Raw genomic sequence first — 18,669 nt, 5'->3', positions numbered from 1 at the left:
CATTAATAAATAAATGTAAATGTCTTCGTGTTGGTGCTGAAAGCCTCTAAAAACAGCATGTAGACCATCAGCGGATACCGAATATATTGCCAACTACACCTATTGAACATGTTGGACACATTTAAATCTTCAATTTGATAAAGGAAAATCTTTGAGGATTTTCTTGTTGTATTGTAGGATACATTTGTTTGACACATCACACTACTTGGCTGCTTAAAGCAGAACTCAGGTACTTGAAAACTTGGACCATCTTTCGTCATACTTTAGGGTCTAATTCAAACTGTGACTTTGGTTAGTGTTTTCTTCTGTGATATGTGTTACACAAATATTTAGTTGGATTCTTACCAATTTAAACACAAATCAAGGAAGAGGGAAACGGGCCTCTTTAATGTTCTGGGAGCCTAAATGACTGTTTTTGTCCATGGAGTCTTGTATCTTTGTAGAGAGCAAAAACACAACGGTCTCCGGTTAAATAAAAGACTGACATTTTGACTTCTTGAAAATGTAAAGGATTGAGTGTATGAAAATCATTCATGGTGCTAACAGTTGAAACTGCAATAGCATCCACAGTGGCACTAGTTTAATCTTTCTGCATTTAATAAAATAACATGAAGGGGCTTTTTGACGAAGTGGGTGGGTGGGTTTGGATGGAGAAGGGCTCTGATTGGGGCCCGGAAAGATTGGGATCAGCCCTGGTTTAAAAAAACAAAAACAACAACGTAAAACAGCCAACTCAAACAAACATGTATTGACCAAACACTGATGTGTATCTGACTGTGTGTTTGTATTCGATTGACGAGGTGAGTCAATGTACCAGATTTTATTTTTCTCCAAGATTTCAATCCATGATGACCATGCAACTCATTGGTGATTAAAGATTCATGATAACAATTTTTTCACTAATCTGCAGGATTTATTTTGATCTGAAAACGTATTGGATTAATTTGTTTGTTTTTGTTTGTTTTGTTTTCTTTCTTGAGCTAGGGGAGGGGTTGCTATTTTTATTTTATTTCCATTCTGTACATCTCATGTCTTAAAAAATTATAATCACAATCAATAAGGGGATGGCTGAGTGGATGGGGTTTGGATTTTTATTGAAATTCTTGGTCATAGTAGTTAACTTAACTTTCATCACATTCCCAATGCCAAACATTTTACAGCATGAGTTATAATAACTGGGGGGGCTTTGCTTTCGCCCTCATAAACATTGGGACCGGCCCTGGATTATCAACAAAAGGCCAGCATTGGTAGACTCCTCCCTGCATTGGTAGGACTGAGTGTCTGTGTGTGTGTCTGTGACTGTCTGCTTATTGTGTTATGAGCTGCACTACAGTGATGCCCGGATGCTTGTACCCCCTCCCCTGTATTCAGTTCCCCGTGTTGGACCCCCAGGGGCCCTAAATCCCCGCTGCTCTTCCCTGCAGCCCCCCTCTGACGTGCAGCATGCCGAGGCGAGCCGCGCTTTGCCTATGCATTAGCCATCCATTTCCCCCGGCTGACACCTCTCCAACATAAAACCGTAAGGCGGAGGTAAAATATCTCTCTCCTGGCGAAAATAAAGCTTTGTCTGCCTGCTGATCTATTGGATATAAAAATAAAGCCGCGGCTTTCATGCGGGCTTTACCTTATGCGCGCCTTTGCTTTTTGCGCACACAAAAGCTCCAATGAAGATGGATGGAAGCGGGATCGGCCGCGGTGCGTCCAGCACAGCAGCATCACTCACTTCACTTCTTCCTCTTCCTCTTCCTCCTCCTCCCTTCCCTTTCCTTCTCATACAGCTTTTTTTCCCTCACCGATGTCGTTGAAGACTGTGCTGTTTGTTATTGATCAGTGAATGTCGATAATTATGCAAGGATTTCCAGTCTAATCGGCTTTGCAAAAGTTGCGGCATACACATTAAAGAATCCTCAGTTTCTCGTTGATATTTGTTTGATTTCATTAAAAAAAAAAAACAATGCTTGAAAACATTTCCAGGTTATATTGTGTAGATCTTTGAATCCTTTTTTTTTTTACAAGGATGACTTGAATACAGATCAGCGGCTGTGCCTTTGTTTTGTAGATTTCTTGAGTAATTTTGAGCTATAGTATCCAGATTTTAAACGATAGCTAGTTTTATTGTGTTCTAGCCTATCCCTCTTATGTGCGTAAATATTGCTGCACACATTGTTTTTAAAGAGTATCTTTTACATGGCATCACCTTCAGTTTCAATCCTGTATTTTTCCCAAGTTGAAAACGAAATGCTACATCTAACTTTATTTCTACTAACAGAATTTGAACTGAGTTGTCCATAAAAAAGCAGAAATCATTTGGGCCTCCCCCTGCACTATGCATGAATGGTTTGGTCGTCAGGATATGTTCAGGAAAAAGCAACATTTCGTAATAAAGCAGCTTTAAATTGTATTTTCGGAATCAAACATTGGTTGAACCTGGTTTTGATTGTTTCTATATGAGTTTTTAATTCGGATGTACACTTTACACTGAGCAAAGATCCATAAAAACCGTTTGTTTTGGGTTAAGGATCTTCTAGCAATATTCTTTCCACAGGGCCTCTTATGACTGAAATCCTGTTTTTAAAACACTCAATGTTCCTTTTGAAACTAATTAAATATCTAAAAACTGTTTCCTTTGTCAAAAAATCTAAAAGGTTTTATTTCCTATTAAAAGTTAAAATTAGAAGAAGGGTGTTCCAGACTAAAAGTGCACTCATATTAAACCATTAGGACCCCTGCTCATCTCCTCGTTAAAAGAATAATAAGCAGCAGAAGATGTATGGTGAAGCAGGAGGGCCGCTCCACTGTATATATTAACGCAGGTATCAGCAGCGGCCAGCTCTCCCTCTCTCCACGCTGCGGTGTCTGCAGCGGCAGCGGCAGCGGCAGCAGCTATCTGCCGCTCTGCAGCCACGCAGCCCGTCCCCTGAGCATTGGCCAGCGGGCGATAATATCTCAAAGGGAGTGGTTATCGCCACACATTATATTATAATCATTAGTGATCCTAGCCCTTTCACCCCGACTGCAGAATAAGCGCGCAGTACCATTAATCTGAACTGGGGAAACTGCTTTACAGGCTGCTTCCCAGAGCCAGCGTGGGGGCTCATTTCACTGGGATTCTGTTTGGAGCATTAGGGGGGCTGATTTTTTGTGCGTGTGTGTTTTCATTCACAGGGAAGGTGGAGTGCTCACCTGGATCAGGCAGCTAAATTTTCAACCTAATCTGTCAGAAATATGATCGCATTTTTATGTGATTTATTTGACTGGTTTTACAGGTTGTAAGAGGAAATCTAAAAACCTTTCTGTATATGTATGAATGTAATGGAGAATTGAAGCATCCTGAGAAGCTTCAAAGAACAGTCACTGAAGACTGTTTAAGCACAGAAGAACATCATACTTATATTATTTGTAATAAATAAATGTATAAGAGTAGGGAGATTTTCTTTTACACTTGCACATTAGTAGAACATATATTGAACGAAACCAATTGAGGGTTATTCCCTGTCAAGTTTAATTTAAAACGGAAATAATAAAATCATATATCCATATATTTGAGTGCGTGAGTCCACTTTTAGCTTTATTTTGTGATTGTGATATAACTGAAATTAAGCTTACTGGGAATGCGTGGAGATTATGTTGCCTTCTGGTGTTTTTTTTTTCTGACATAACACAGCAATGAATAGAATTTAAAGAAATATTAGTTGTGAAAATAGCAACTTCGCCTCTGCTCTTTCTTTCGCCAGGCTGAATTCGCCCCCTAGAGGACTGAACGGGTCTCTGGTGGTGTTGGTGGCCTTGTTTCTGTATGACCTCAGAGTCTCATGCAGGTTGCACACCCTAAAGCCCCCAAATTCACTGAATCATATGATCTCCTTGAGAAAACACACTGACAGTGAAGAAGACAGAGGTGGTCATAGCTGTGGATGGTTTAGGAGGACAACCTCTGAAAACCGGCGCGCGCGTGTGTGTGTGTGTGTGTGTGTGCGTGTGTGTGTGTGTGTGTGTGTGAGTGTGTGAGAGAGAGAGAGACAGTGTGTGTGTGTATGTGCGTGTGTGTGTGTGTGTGTGTGCGTGTGCGCGTGTGCGTGTGTGTGTGGATTCAGTGGGGGGTTGACTGACTGAGAAGGGACAGCTGTAGGGAGATGATCTATAAATCCCATTGGATTTCTCTCAGCACAGGCCGGGACCGGAGTTGGAAAGTCTGGAAAATGTTTGCGTAGAGTTGCTGTTGGCTCAATAATCCACGTCGAGTTCACATCGGCATATGTTTGGCTGCTGATCTACAGGAGGGGGTGGGGGGGGGGGGACTCAGCACAACCCCAGCCAGTCGATTGTGGGACTGTGCGTGCTTTGCGTTTGTGGGTTATAACATCACAGACTCTGAATTTCACTAAATATGTCATGTGTGCTTTATGAGGCCTTTTTCTGCTGCGCGAGCACCGCGCGCCGGGACGGATGGGTGGATAGAGGAGGAATGGAGGGAGGGTCGGATTTCGGTCCTGGGAGTGCGTGATAATGCGGTGAGGAATGATTGACAGACTGGGCAGAGCTGGGGCGGAAAACACCTCCTCCCCGCCACGTCCTCTAGCAGCTCGTACTCTAAATCACACTGAATATTATGGTCAACTTTTGAGCTTTTTACGCGTTTGGCACTGTAGAGTTTGTAAATAATATTAGAACAAAGCACAGTTATGCATTGCTGAAACACATTTCTGCATCTGTGAGTATTTAGTTAAAAAAATAGAATTAAAACGTTGTATTGTTATGTGATGCAGGGTTTTGTGCTTGGCTAAATAAGTAGTTTTTTAAAAGGTGACTATATTTAAGTGTTTGTCATTTCAAAGAATGTATTTTTTTCTTGTTATTTGCATCGAATTACGCGTGCAGTCTGCATGGACTCTAGTGTACTTACAATAAGATCAAATATAATTTCACAAAAATAATTTATCTTTTTTATGATTGCTTTTCATTTTTATCTCGAAAATTAGCACATTTTTCAGCTCTACACTGAATTATTCTTTTTTTCCTATTCCATCTCCTGAGGTTTTCTACTCTGGAATAGAAATGAAAAATTATCTAAATAATATGAACTGGGCAGCTTCACAGAAACGGGCTGTTTATTCCTCAAATAAACACATTCAGAATGATCAATGTGGCTTATTGTGAATTATGAATGTCATCGCCTGTTTGCAATATTCCCTTGTAAAAAAAAAAAGATTTGAAAAGAAAAAAAAAGGGGGGGGGGGGGGGGTCCTGCAAAAGCAGAGCAGAGCACTGGACCGGTACCCCTCCCTTCGTGGACGTCCAACCCCCCATCTCCTCTTCCTCCTCCCCGGTTCACTCGGTTGATCAAAGCTCCAGTCGAGGGTGATATTTCTCTCTCTGTTACCGGAGTCACGGTTCGTCCCCCGGCTGCCTGTCCTGCTGTAGAGCCTCACAGCCCCGCCACCTGACGCTGTTTCTCTCTTACATTTTGAACACCTTTCCTTTCCCTCCCCATCTAATCAACTGCCCGATTCAGTCTTTATCCCAGAGTCCTCTCCTTCCACGAGCTGTGCCCCTCGCGCATTGTTGTGATGACATTGTGTCTCTTAACTGGAGGAGAGAGGGGAGACAAATAAACGTGTCATGATTAGAATTAATGATTGCATGCATCTTCACAGCCTCATTCATTATCTCAGATTAATTATCTCGCAGTGTACCAGTTCACTTGTCTGCACTTCATAAACCCCAAATCTCCTGGGCTGCTTTACAGCACTGTGGCCTGATAGTGAAATATCCCTTTTCTTAAACGTGCTAGCATGGCCTTTTGAGTCTAAAATTAGACTTAAGGTTAAGTAAATGCATGTCAAAAAATATGAAATGAGATAAAAATGAAGATTGTCTTGCTGGGTACCTGGAAAAGATAGCTTTCAGATTAATTTGGCTATTTAGATTTTTATTTTTAGCTGTGTTATCACATGTTTTTAACCTCCTGAACAGGCCTGCTGAAAAGGCCTGTTGTCATGAAATCTACCTCCAATTATTCTCACATATAAGCATCACTAAAATAAAAAATAACACATTAAGTGTATTCAACTTAGGCACATGTGCAGCCCCACAAATTCCAATTCACAACTTGTGCCAGCATCAGAATAAAAAAAAGAGAGTGAGAATAAAATCTATTGCTAGTGAGGGATTACAGTGGTAAGGTTAAAACCATTTTTGCATTTAATAGTGTCTTTGCCTGGAGGGGAGCTGAGATATTTTTAAGCCTATAGCCCATATTTTGATTTCCTTCTATTCGTGGATTAATCTGCCTCTGTGAGCTTGCTTTTTCTCTCTCTGGTTTATTCTAAATCAGGCGGAGATTATCCCCACTGACAGACTATCAAGGCATCTTCTACACATGCAAACAACAACAACTTTTCTTGTTTACATGCTGCATTTACAAGTTTGTGTGGAGGCTGAGAATGTAAGACCTACACCATGCAGGGTTTCTGAGGTATTTGTTTTAATTCTTCTGCAGGTTTGTAGTGCGGAAAGAATGATGTTTAGCTTTGTTTCTGTCCACCAGAAACGCCATATTCCCACTGCTGATTGCACTTCTATGCACAATTATGGACCGCCCAGTTGTCATGGAGCTCAATGACCCCTCTCTGCCTGTCTCTCTGATGGAAACGTAACCAGATGCTTGGCAGAATGCGCTCTGAGGCGCCGTCCACAAACAGACTGGGAAAACCGATAAAGAAGGGAGAAAAGAGAAGAAGAGTGGAGCAAAGAAAGAGGGGAATACTGGGATGAAGAGGGGCTGAAGCAAAAAAAAAAAAGAGTGTGCCTCTTTTTTTTTTTTTTTTTATAACCTTATCTCTTTTTCTTCAGCCAGTTACACATGCCCCGTTGAAGAGGAGCTCCCCAGACGCTGGGAGGCAGCTGGACGGGGACTGGCGGTGTTTTGCATGAGAAGCAGCCCATATGCATGAGGATGCTGCCGGCCTATTGGTAGAGAATAAATGGGTGTCCCTGGGTCGCTTTTTCTGCGAAAAGTGAGCTGCTACTTATGACGAACAAACAAACTCATAACTGCTTATAAATCTGCAAATTACGTACTGAATTTACATTATTTAAACGATCTCTAAACCAGCCAAAATTGAACATCACTCTTATAAGAACTACTTTTAAACTATAGTTGGCAACCTTGGATATTTCCAACTTTACCCTCCCTCCTAACTAGACAAAAAAGAAAGCCATCTCAGATGTGTTAGTGTCACCAACACGAAAGACTTGAGCGATCTCTGTGATGGGAAATGACTGATAATCCAGCGGGCTGTGATGCTCATGGTGTTATTTACCCAAGGTGGATTTGAAGTGGATTGGATCTCCCTAATGAATTGTCCGAGGTGTCTGGGCCGCGAGCTCCTGACGGGCTGAGCTGCACGAGCTGTCAACTTTAGAGCCTCTCAGTCTTTCACTTCGACGCTTCCTCTCCATCACGCCAAAGAGAGAACTGGCTGCTAAAGTGCGCCGCTGCTAATGCGCAAAGAAACACGATAAAAGTAAATGAGAACATGGCTGTGACTCTATCCTCAGAACCCTGAATCAGGTCTTGACAGAGAAGTTCTGCACCTTCCGGCTGTGTAATCAAACATTTAAGCTCAAGAGACGATGCATTCAAGTGCAAAGCAGGTAGAAGATTAAATATTTGAGCTGCTTTATTGATGATAAAAGCCTCAGGTTACTCTCAAATTACTAAAACAAACATGCCAAAGTTGTGCGTAATTTTCTGGCGCAGAGTAACTACATGAATAAACAGGGAGCATGGCATGCACTATGCGCCTGCAGCCCCTTTTTTTCCTGAAGACGCCGCTGTATCTACCTGCTCAGATTCCTCCTTCATGCCCCCCTCATGCCCAGCAGACAATTTGCTCAGCAGCTGAGAAGTGGCGTCTCTCCCTCCGCGCTGCTCGCCCTCCGCCGCCGCTGCTTCCTCCAAACAGATTCACTAACATATGACAGTTTGCAGGGAAATTCTTGACAATTGGTGTCTTGAGTGTGTGGCATAAATAGCAGGCAGAGCCCTCGCTGGGTTACGATGGGGCGGCTTGATGGTTGCTGGCATGGCGCGGCGCTGATTGGTCCGGCCGCGGCCTGACGTCAGGAGGCTGGGAATAAGGCTGGGCTGGAGCTTTAGGAGCAAGACAGTGTTACTGGAGACCCAGCTCATCCCAGCAAACACAACGTACTGGAGACTGAGGGCATCCCAGCATTCACACTGACTACTACAGGACCCGCCAGCGCATCCCAGCATACCCCCGCCAGCACGAGCTTAACATCCAGGATCACCGGACTGAGCGCGAGGGGAAACACTTTTTTGTTTTATCTTTTTGGGTGTGTTATTTTGTTTCTTGCTGGCTTTTAAGCATTGGATACGCTGCCATGTCAAAGTACACTGAATTATTTATAGGCGTGCGTGTCTTGTTGTGTGACAGCTCTGCCCTGAAAGCTTTTTATTAGACGCCTCTTCCAGCCCTGACTGGCACACACGACGCTTCTCTCAGCCGATGCGCCGGGACAACCAAGCTGGCTCCGGTCTCCTCGCCTGAGCTAATCTGCAGCTTCTTTTGCTAAATTCTACATTTTGGTTTAGCCTCGGATCGAATAAAGGACTGGTTATTTTCCTCCCTTGGCTTCTCAACTTGAGTGAAAGGACGCGGCCGTATCCCTCCCTGCCTCTTCCTTTTGTGGACGCTGATTCTTTTTACGCATGCAGGGAGAAATCTGTGGTGACACCTGATCGACTGGCTTCTCCGCGCACATTGACCCGGGAGCTCCAGGCGAATCAGGGAGAGGAGAAAGCAGATACACGGTCAATGCTCGGACTGTGCTGTTGATTTTGTTTGTGTGTGTGAGCGCTCTTCATTTGTGGGGTTTGTTGCCCAGCCAAAGCCATGGTCCACTGTGCCGGCTGCGAGAGGCCTATCCTGGACCGTTTTCTGCTAAACGTGCTGGACAGAGCCTGGCACGTCAAGTGCGTGCAGTGCTGCGAGTGCAAGTGTAATCTGACAGAGAAATGTTTTTCTCGAGAAGGGAGACTTTACTGCAAAAATGATTTCTTTAGGTAAGCTCGAGGAAAGTGACAGAAAAACTCCAGACCTGTTTTTGTTTGTGAATGTGTCAGATGTAATATCAGGAGCTGGACTAAGGAAACAGCAGCCAAATAGGCACAGATGCCTTTGAGAAATAACGAAATAATCCCAAATAAATTAAAATGTGACACAAACAGATTTAAAAAAATGTGCGTAAGGAAAAAGGTGGAAACTTTAAATGACATCTCAAAAACTATATTTTTGATTTAATTGCAGGCAAATTTAGTTAATATCAAATCTTATGTTATATATGTTTTTTTTTTATCTTGTTATCTTGACAAAGGTCAAAGTAATTCCAAAAAGATCACACCCATTCTCATGTCTTTAACACACATTTTTATAGAGGTAAAACAACAAATATTTGAAATTAGTTCCAAAAGAAATAAGCACATCTGTTGACTGCACACACATTGTAAGTATTTAAAATGAACGCATATTCCCCGTTTTATTTATCTTTCCTCTTAATAAGTGGATAAATCGACCTGTCCGTGCCTGCAGGCGTGAATGAGCACTCAAAGGCGATAAGCTTTGATTAGGAGCGAGTAATTAAAAGCTTGTTAATTTGGATTCTTATGCAAAACAACAACAAAAGAGGGGCAGCAACATTAAACGCGTGTGCACTCGCTCACAGCGGGGGGAGAGGAGAGGAAAGGGGGAGTTGTTAGGAAATCGAGGAAATCACACTTGGGGTGTTTGTTTTATTTTATTTTTACGGCGTGCAGCAGCCGGGGAGCGCTCAGGATCAAACCCCGGCCAGAGGAGCCGCTGGCCCGGTGTGTTTGCTCAGTCCGGCTGAGGAGGACGTGATAAGTGGATTTGAATAGTAAACTAGTTGAAAAGATCAAGTCCGCAGACAATGCAATCACAGACGTGCAGTCAACAAGCAGTGCACACCACTCAATACACATGGTTTAACGAGAAGTCAATGGCAGAGCTGTAATTTATTATTCCAAAGCAGACTGCTGTGTGAGAGCGTTAATGGGACCTGGATATTTACTGGATTTGTAAACTAGATCCCACTTCATGTTAACGTTTAATAGTGGACACAAAAAAACTCAGAAATACAGCACATAAATATGATGGTAAAATAAAATATCTTCACTTCGGCGATGTTTCTTTTTAAAGTTGTGCAGTTGCTTCTTACGGTAGAAAATAATTGTCTTATTTTAAAATAACCTTTTTCAGATTAGAAAGAATGTTTATCATTAGTAAAAATTTAAAATTTGAGAAGTATCCTATTGTCACACCATCGTTTTTTTTCTAAAATGTTAAACAGATTTTAGTTGCAAAAAAAACAAACTATTATTATTATTTTACCCAAAATGTTAGTTTGGATTAAATGTGAGGGTTTATTCTGAAGAATATAAATATTTTAATATTATATTTAAATACAAAAAAAAAGAAGCTAAAATACTTCTCTACCTCTTACATAGAAGGAGTTGTCTTTCTGTTTTAAATATTAGTATCTTTAATCCATTGGTTATTGTCTCGCTTTTTACGTTATAATTGAGGTTTGTACTTAATTTTAAAAGAGTTATGCTTGAACTTGGTCTTATTCCCTATTATAAAGAGACAAAAAATGGTTCAAAAAAGATTCGTCATGTTTACTAGAAATGTGTATTTGTCGTTGTAAAATGTGATTTCATGTAAAACAGAGTAATCAGCTTTTTAAGCGACCTCTGTCTGCATTCTGCACAATAAGCGTTAACACCAACCCTGATTATAATAATAATTAAGAAATGTTGACATTTGTGACACATAGCCATCTCTCTAATAACCCTTTATTCTTCTTCTCCTCCTGCAGGCGGTTCGGCACTAAATGTGGCGGTTGTTCGCAGGGCATCTCACCGAACGACCTGGTCCGGAGGGCCCGGAGCAAAGTGTTTCACCTCAACTGCTTCACGTGCATGATGTGCAATAAGCAGCTCTCCACCGGAGAGGAGCTCTACATCATAGACGAGAACAAGTTCGTTTGCAAAGACGATTACCTAAACAACGCCAGTGTGAAAGACAGCAACCTCCTCTCAGGTACGCTGTGTGTGTGTGTGTGTGCGTGCGTGCGTTGGGGTGTGTGTGTGTGTGTGTGTGTGTGTGTGTGTGTGTGTGTATGTGTGTTTGTGACTGCAAGGCGGATAAATTGTGATGGATGTGGTGTGTGCAGCCCCGCAGAGGCTTCATCATTTCCATGACCAGGACTTAGACTGCTTTCAGAGACAAAAAAACAAAAAACATGTAGACTGTGATATTTCCACCTCAAGCCTCTTATGCTTATTTTCTATTTACTCTTAGTTTATGAATCACTTCAAAATGATCTTTTCTGGGGATGTGATTGAATTATGCTGAATATTTTGTTCAACAATCTGGCATGTTTGATTAAAGTACGTTTATAAAAATGAAGAAAATCACATCTCATTAGAGGTCAAAGCATCAGATGCATTTTATTAATAAAAATTACATGTCTTTATTATTATTTGATATTGATATTTATGATAAAAAATACTTAAAAGCATCGTTTTAAGAACCAAAAATTAGATGAATATTTCATGATGAAATTGTTTAATGTTGAGGGTTTGCATCACTGACTCCTTGACTAGAGCATCACTGCTGATATGATTGCCTGTTTTGGTCTATTGTATCTGTTTCCGCTGCAGTATGTCAGAACTGTTTTTCAGAACCCCTCTGATTAATCTCCACATGTGATTCCTGCAGTTACGGCATGCAGTGACCCCAGCTTATCGCCGGACTCTCAAGACCAGCTCCAGGACGACGTGGTTCTGAAGGACACGGAGATCGCCGCCCTGTCCGACAAAGAGACGGTGAATAACGAGAACGACGACCAGAACCTCGGGGGGAAGCGGCGCGGCCCGCGGACCACCATCAAGGCCAAGCAGCTCGAGACGCTGAAGGCGGCGTTCGCTGCGACCCCCAAACCCACCAGACACATCAGGGAGCAGCTGGCCCAGGAGACCGGCCTCAACATGAGGGTCATCCAGGTAAGGCAACATCACAATGTCCACGCTGCGGGTTTGAGAGCTCCATGTGGACTATCATTCTTACTTTGACCATAAATTCATCCCTTAAACGTCAGATAGAGACACAGCTAGTTTATCAGAGAATCAACTAAATTATAATGATATGTCTCTGATTTCGGTTCAGTCAAAATGGGGGTCTTCTTGTCCTGTCAGATCTGTTCTGAAATATTATGGAAACAATAGTCAGGGGCAACCCAAAGGTGTAGGAGGTGGGCTCGCGCCTTTTCTGTTTTATAGGGTGTTACGCAGCCATTAAAAGGTGTGATGTAACAGCTTCTATTTTATGGAAAAATGTCCCTGCCAGGCTGCCATGACCGTGTAGGCCCTGCTCATCCCATCAGAGAGGCTCCACCTCCCACCTCACCTCCCCCCTCTCACATCCTTCACCCCCTCTTTAAAGAAGGCCTCTTCCCTTCAAATCCGCGTGCTCACATTGAATTCATTAAGCCAAAGATTGGCCGACGCACGAGGTTGATTTGGAAACGGGTAATTTATATGGGTATTTTTGATTCTTGGCGCTGGCGACGGGGCAAATTCGCCAACTGGCGCCGGGCTGCTGGGAGCACTGGGAGTCCTGGCACAGCGCTGCCATCACGTTTTGCGACCACATTTAGCCATGCTGAGCGCTTTTTTAGCCAAGTGGAAAGACCCAAAGCTGTTTCAGGGGTCTTCAGACTGTCAGCTCAGACCTGAAGTACAGCAGGGCCGCCTCCAGTTACACAAACAGATTATTATTATTATTATTATTATTATTATTATTATTATTATTATTATTATTATTATTATTATTTTATATACCGAATTATATTATGGAATTATTGTAAATATGACGAATTAAACTAACATATAGTATAATTTTGAAATCAAACAGACTCCAAGTCCACAAAAAATAGTCTTAGAAATCACTAGAAAGAAGCGCTTTTCTGCATTTATTATTTCACTAACAGGTTTCCATAAATGGGATTATTTTCATCATAAAGTGGATGAGGCTGCGGGGCAGATCAAAAGGTAAAAAAGGGTTTAGCATTGCAGATTAATGGCGATAAAGTGAAAGTGTTGGAGCAGGGGTATCTAATATGTATGAGCGCGAGGGAAAAGGGAAGAGCGTAATTAAAGGAAGCCGGCCTATAGATTAGGAAATGATAACCTCCAAGAGCCCGGTAATATATCGGTAACAACCCTCCTATTAAGTATTAATTGGAGATTTTAAGCCCCCGCTGCTGCAGCCTTCAGCCGGAGTAAATGGAGGGTTAAAAGATCATTAGGGAGGTTAGATGGGACTCTCGCTCCTGTAACGATAATTGGCCGCAGTCCTCTCCACCGGCGCACAGCCTTGCGGATTTAACGCACCGGCTCATCACGCACGCAGCAAAACACACACAGAGAGGTCGGTTATTTACTCTAATAAGAAGCCAATGTTTCCAGGTGCCAAGGTAAATATCACACCTAATTACATGAGCTTTTGTGCGAGGGATAATTTACACAGTGAGGTTTAGTTGAATATTCCGAAAATAATCCAAAGCGTGCCTTTTTATGTTCGTTTGTCAGCAATTCTTTCTCTGCTCCATCACCTCCATTTCTCCCTCTCCTCCCGTCTCCCTTCACTGAATATTGACGTGCGATCAAAATGGCGTCAGCAGCATGTTTGCAGACTGACATGAGGTGACCCGTATATAAATATATATGTGTGTGTGTGTGTGTGTGTGTGTGTTTGTTTTCAGGTTTGGTTTCAGAACCGACGTTCCAAAGAGAGGCGCATGAAGCAGCTGAGCGCGCTAGGCGCACGGAGACACGCGTTTTTCCGGAGCCCAAGGCGGATGAGGACGCTGGTGGACCGGCTGGAGCCCGGGGAGCTGATCCCCAACGGGCCCTTCTCTTACTACGGAGGTATGCGAACAGTTTGGCCTATTTTGTTCTTTTATCCAGTGTTTTTTTAACATTAAATATCTGTTTTTATTATTTTGCCATTTAACAACATTTATTTTATGCTAGACATTTTATTTAGACTATCATATGTGTATTAACTCTGTACCTTTCATTGGGAAATAAATACATGCCCTTCATTGTTCTCTTATATTTTATCTAAAGGCCTATACAGTCTGCTTAATCGAGTCAGTTTAACGTTGCATGGGGCTTTTTATAGGTTTTTGTAGAAATGGAAAAATATTTCATTAAAAGCAATCTTGCACTCCTCCTTTATAAACTTTTTACAGCAAGAAAAAAATCGTGCATGCTAGTTTAGGACGCCAAATAAACATTAAAATTATCTGAAAAAAAAAAAACGAATCCACAAAGATTATCTTCTCTCTGCTCAGCATATTGCAAGTTCGGACATTGAGGATAAAGTTCTTTATTTTATTTTTTTAAATAAATTTTAAAGTCTCATATTGAGTTCGGTTTACCACAGTCTGTAGAGTTTTGGAAAGCAGTGAGTTGGGTTTAAGTGAAGTTACTTTACACATCAGTGATTTGATATAGAACTCTTCCTTTTAAATGTCTGATCGTTTTCAGAGACTTTCAATCGTGCTCGGGCCTTTTGTCCTCCCTGCTGAAGCAAAAACTCTTTGAATAATATTCTGCTGAGTTAAAAAAAAAAAAAAAAAAAGAACTCAGTCTCAGTAGGTAGAATCGCTGATGAAATGGTCCCATTTTAATTAATTTTGTGGCCACGTTGTTCTCCCCACCCAATTGCAGTTTTGATTTAAGTGTAACGTGCTCTGTGACTAATGTAGTAAGGCGAGGGTCTCTCCCCCCTCTCATACAAATCAAGCTATGTATATTCAATGAATTCCTCAACGTCTCCACAATTATTCCTGCACCCCCATTGTTCTCACTTAATTTTTTTTTCTTGGATCTGCAGATTATCAAAGTGAGTACTATGGTCCGGGAGGAAACTACGACTTCTTCCCTCAGGGGCCTCCGTCGTCGCAGGCCCAGACCCCGGTCGATCTCCCCTTCGTGCCCTCCTCAGGCCCCACAGGCACCCCACTCGGAGGTATGGACCACCCCCTGCCGGGCCACCACCCCTCCAGCGAGGTGCAGCGCTTCTCCGATATCATGTCCCACCACCCGGGGGACTCTCCCAGCCCAGAGCCCGGCATCCCGGGGCCCCTCCACGGTATCTCCTCTGAGGTGTTTGGCCCCAGTCCACCTTTTACCTCACTGTCTCTGAACGGCAGCGGATACAACAACCACCTGTCCCACCCGCCCTCGGAAATGAACGAGGGCACCGTGTGGTAGCTTTCAGAGAGAGCGGACTCTGCTGGAGAGAGATTCAGTAACGGAGTGTGAGGTTTGGAGGTGTTGGGGGGCTTGGGGTCGAAAAACAGGGGCATGGAAATCGACAGGCATCAGTATTTTTTGGGGTGTTTACATATTTATTTATTTATTATTTGATTTGTTGATCTTTTCTGTGGGAAAAGGGATAAAAAAAATATGTTTTAAACATTGTCCTTGGTATTGTGTTTGGGTGTTTGAATCGCTTCTTTTTGCCCCCACCCACCCTGGACTTTAAATAAAATAAATAACTGGGCAAGACTGCTGAAGTGGCACCGTTTCACCCCCCTTCTTTGGGCCCCTGGGGCACCCTGTCACCCCTCCTGACTCCTGTCGGTGGCCCAGCACAGCGACCAAACCCCCAACACTCACTGGTGGGGTGTAAACTACCATTCTGAGATCTCCTGTAGTACGTCCTGAACATGAAAACATCCTTAGCTACTGTCAAAGACTTGGAAAGCTTTACAGAAAGAAGAAGGGGGCCGAGGATCGGCGGTGTGCTGACCCGGCACTGTAGGAAAGCTGAGCGGAGTTCAAACTGCGTTTGAGGCGCTCAACTCGTCCCTATTTATTCAGAAGCTCCTCAGACCTCTTTGCCTCTTGAGGCTCTGCCATATTGACACTTAACCTTTTTGACACTATATTTCTGAAGGCCAGAGGAAATGACAATGTTTCCTCCTTCCTACTGGACTTTTCCTATTATTTTTTTTCTTGTCTTGGTTTCAGAATGTCCACCAAATCTGAAGAAGGCCGCCTTCAAAAGGCAAACAGTAAAAACCCTCTACGGATTGCAAACCCTTTATTTAAAAATGGAAATGAACTTGAAATGTTGAAATGAAGTCTACCTTCTAAAAATCTTCTACCGGGGTTCTAAATGGGACTTAGAACAGTCAACTGTTTACGTGATCTATTTAATTCAGGAGTCCAGAAGTCTCGAAAACCATGTTTTAGAACCTCTCGATCCATATAAACATGTTCCAAGCAACCAACCAAACTTTTGTATTGATTTCATTTATATTGTATGGAGATAAAAAAAAAACACATTTGCTGGGTTTGTGGTTCACTGTGCTAGTTTGTACAAGATGTTGTTTACAAAAAAAGCTGAAAAAAAAGAATAAAAACATAAGTAAAGTAGACATTTGCCAAACTAAAAAAAAAAAGTATAGCACAAATCCTGTGCTTTGCACCATCATCTGCAGAACGTGTTGAGACAAAATGTACGTGTTCAAAGGAGTAATTGACTTCTTAATTTTTTAGTCTGCTGAAAATACATTCATAAAATTGTTAATATGACATACTTAGACAGGTTTTATTTTTGTGTCTTCAAAGGAGAAAAATCCCAACTATTAAAAATTGATGGTCAAATATGCGGCGAGTAGCTGCTACATCTCTTTGAATATCAAGCCCTCATGGTATGTCTTTTATTGTTCCAATAAACCGAAGCTTATGTGACCTCCAGTGCATATTAGACCATTCACTGTATAAATCCAACATGTTGACAAAAATGTGTTTCTAATAAAACTAGAAAATATACTTATGAATTTATAACATATTTTCTTTGGGATCAAATTATTTTACAGTATACTGATACATTACAGTGTGACATGTATATATATCACACTGTGCTGCTACATCACAGGGCCCTTTATGAAGCGTTTATCAGGCCGCTGTCACTCATATCATAATGAACGCTTTTTGCCTACACGGTTAATTCTCCTTTCATGTGGAGTGTGGAGTAATTGGCCTTTGCAGACAAGGTGACTGGTAAACATTTGTTAATTCTGATTAATTTGATTCAGAAACAGTGGCTGCAATTGAAACTCTAGCCTTGAAAAAAGAAACATTTTAAGCTCCATGCAGAGTTGAAGAAACGTGAAGTGACATCATGATTTTTGCGGTGCAAAATCTAAGACTGTCCAAAAAGTGTTTCCTGTTTTTCCTGCACGATGTAACGCTGAACTAGAAGAATTCACAGTCAAATGGAATTAGGGTTTAAATCATTTTCAACTTTTCTCCTGGTTTTATGTGGACCAGCTTGCTGCAGTCGTCACAAGAGGGAGTGCATTTTCACTTATGCTACTTCCTTCCCCAGAAAATCTAACTCTCTGCTCTGGCCTCACAATCTGCTGTACTGTTACTCGAGGTCGTCGACTAATCATAAGCAGTTAGCTGTGCAACTGTGAAGGACAATGATGAAATTGGCGTGACCGCGGCTCTCCTGCTTGTTATGCTTTTATTAGCCCGCTCCGACATTATTATTATTCCCTGCAGCTTACTGTTCTCGCCGTGCGGTCTGAAGGCTGGGAGGGACTTCTTCTAACTTATTTCAGCCAACGGAGTTGTAATCATAATCAAGAAAGCCCAAACAGGGAGGCATGATCTTTTTGCAGGAGAATTATTCATACTTGTAGGGGAAGGAGTCGGGCGGTGGGATTGTGGTGTGAATCCGGGGGAACCTTTATCTCCCATGCCCGGCATGTGCAGTTAGGGTCGTACGCAATCCCAGTCTCTCCCCCTGCCTCCAGACTGTAATCCACCATGAATTAATCATGGTGTTGAGAGTTAACCAAGCTTGGGGAGGTGGGGTGGAAGGTGGGGGTGGAGGGTCTGTGGAAGGATATAGGTCTCTGTTGAGCCGCTGGGCTTAGCCCCCCCTGTGGTAACACCGTGCACTGGCGACTGACCGCCCCCGGGGGCCACGGCTCTTTAAATTCAAATCTCCTATTGATCGCTCATCAGCTGTTGGTGCAAACTGACCTTGTAGTCTAACGCCTGCGAAATAAAACAAGCCTAAACAGCACTGAATGGGTTTAAACGACATTTTAAATCTCTGAGTCAGGACGTTTGAATAGCCCACACACCCGCTGGGATCCAAAATACGTGTACTGTATGTGCATGTGTGTTATCGGAGGGGGGGGGGGGAGGAGTGTACAAAATGGTTTACTTTAGGGTACAACAGGGGCCAAAATATTGAGCCAATAGGAAGATCAGGCCCAGCAGGCAAACATTGAGATACTTGCGTTCAAACTGAGAGGGTTTTTTTAGAGCCCCTCTCCATATGAGAGGCATTTGGCTGCTAGCTTTAAATGCAGAGTGGCTCAGCTGGAAGTGCACCCTCTCCTCACAGCGAACGTAGCATAAGCACACAAACACATGGCGCCGGTCCTCGCCTCTCCTCAAACAAACAACACATGTTGGGGGAAGCCAATTTCTTGGCCAGGAATGAGAAAACGCTGTTAATCAAT

The 18,669-nt window shown here is 42.6% G+C and overlaps 1 protein-coding gene and 1 long non-coding RNA gene across 2 annotated transcripts; one reads left to right on the top strand and one right to left on the bottom strand.

Annotated features, from left to right (window-relative positions):
* Positions 1–283: 283 nt before the first annotated feature.
* LOC136180532 (uncharacterized) lies at positions 284–8,033 on the bottom strand. The gene is made up of 3 exons (XR_010667152.1): positions 7,847–8,033; positions 7,323–7,500; positions 284–5,586 (listed from the first exon to the last, which is right to left on the bottom strand). It is a non-coding gene; the product is annotated as an uncharacterized lncRNA (long non-coding RNA).
* Positions 8,034–8,191: 158 nt separating this feature from the next.
* lhx1a (LIM homeobox 1a) lies at positions 8,192–16,974 on the top strand. The gene is made up of 5 exons (XM_020640957.2): positions 8,192–9,088; positions 10,921–11,144; positions 11,826–12,109; positions 13,870–14,035; positions 15,009–16,974. Exons 1-5 carry the CDS (start codon positions 8,919–8,921, stop codon positions 15,386–15,388), a joined length of 1,224 nt encoding a protein of 407 aa, XP_020496613.1. The 5' UTR covers positions 8,192–8,918; the 3' UTR covers positions 15,389–16,974.
* Positions 16,975–18,669: the final 1,695 nt, after the last annotated feature.

Source organism: Labrus bergylta, chromosome 11 (assembly GCF_963930695.1).
Source record: "Labrus bergylta chromosome 11, fLabBer1.1, whole genome shotgun sequence".
Classification (NCBI taxonomy): domain Eukaryota; kingdom Metazoa; phylum Chordata; class Actinopteri; order Labriformes; family Labridae; genus Labrus; species Labrus bergylta.
The sequence above is the reverse complement of the archived record's forward strand: the minus strand, read 5'-3'. Positions and strand labels throughout refer to the sequence as shown.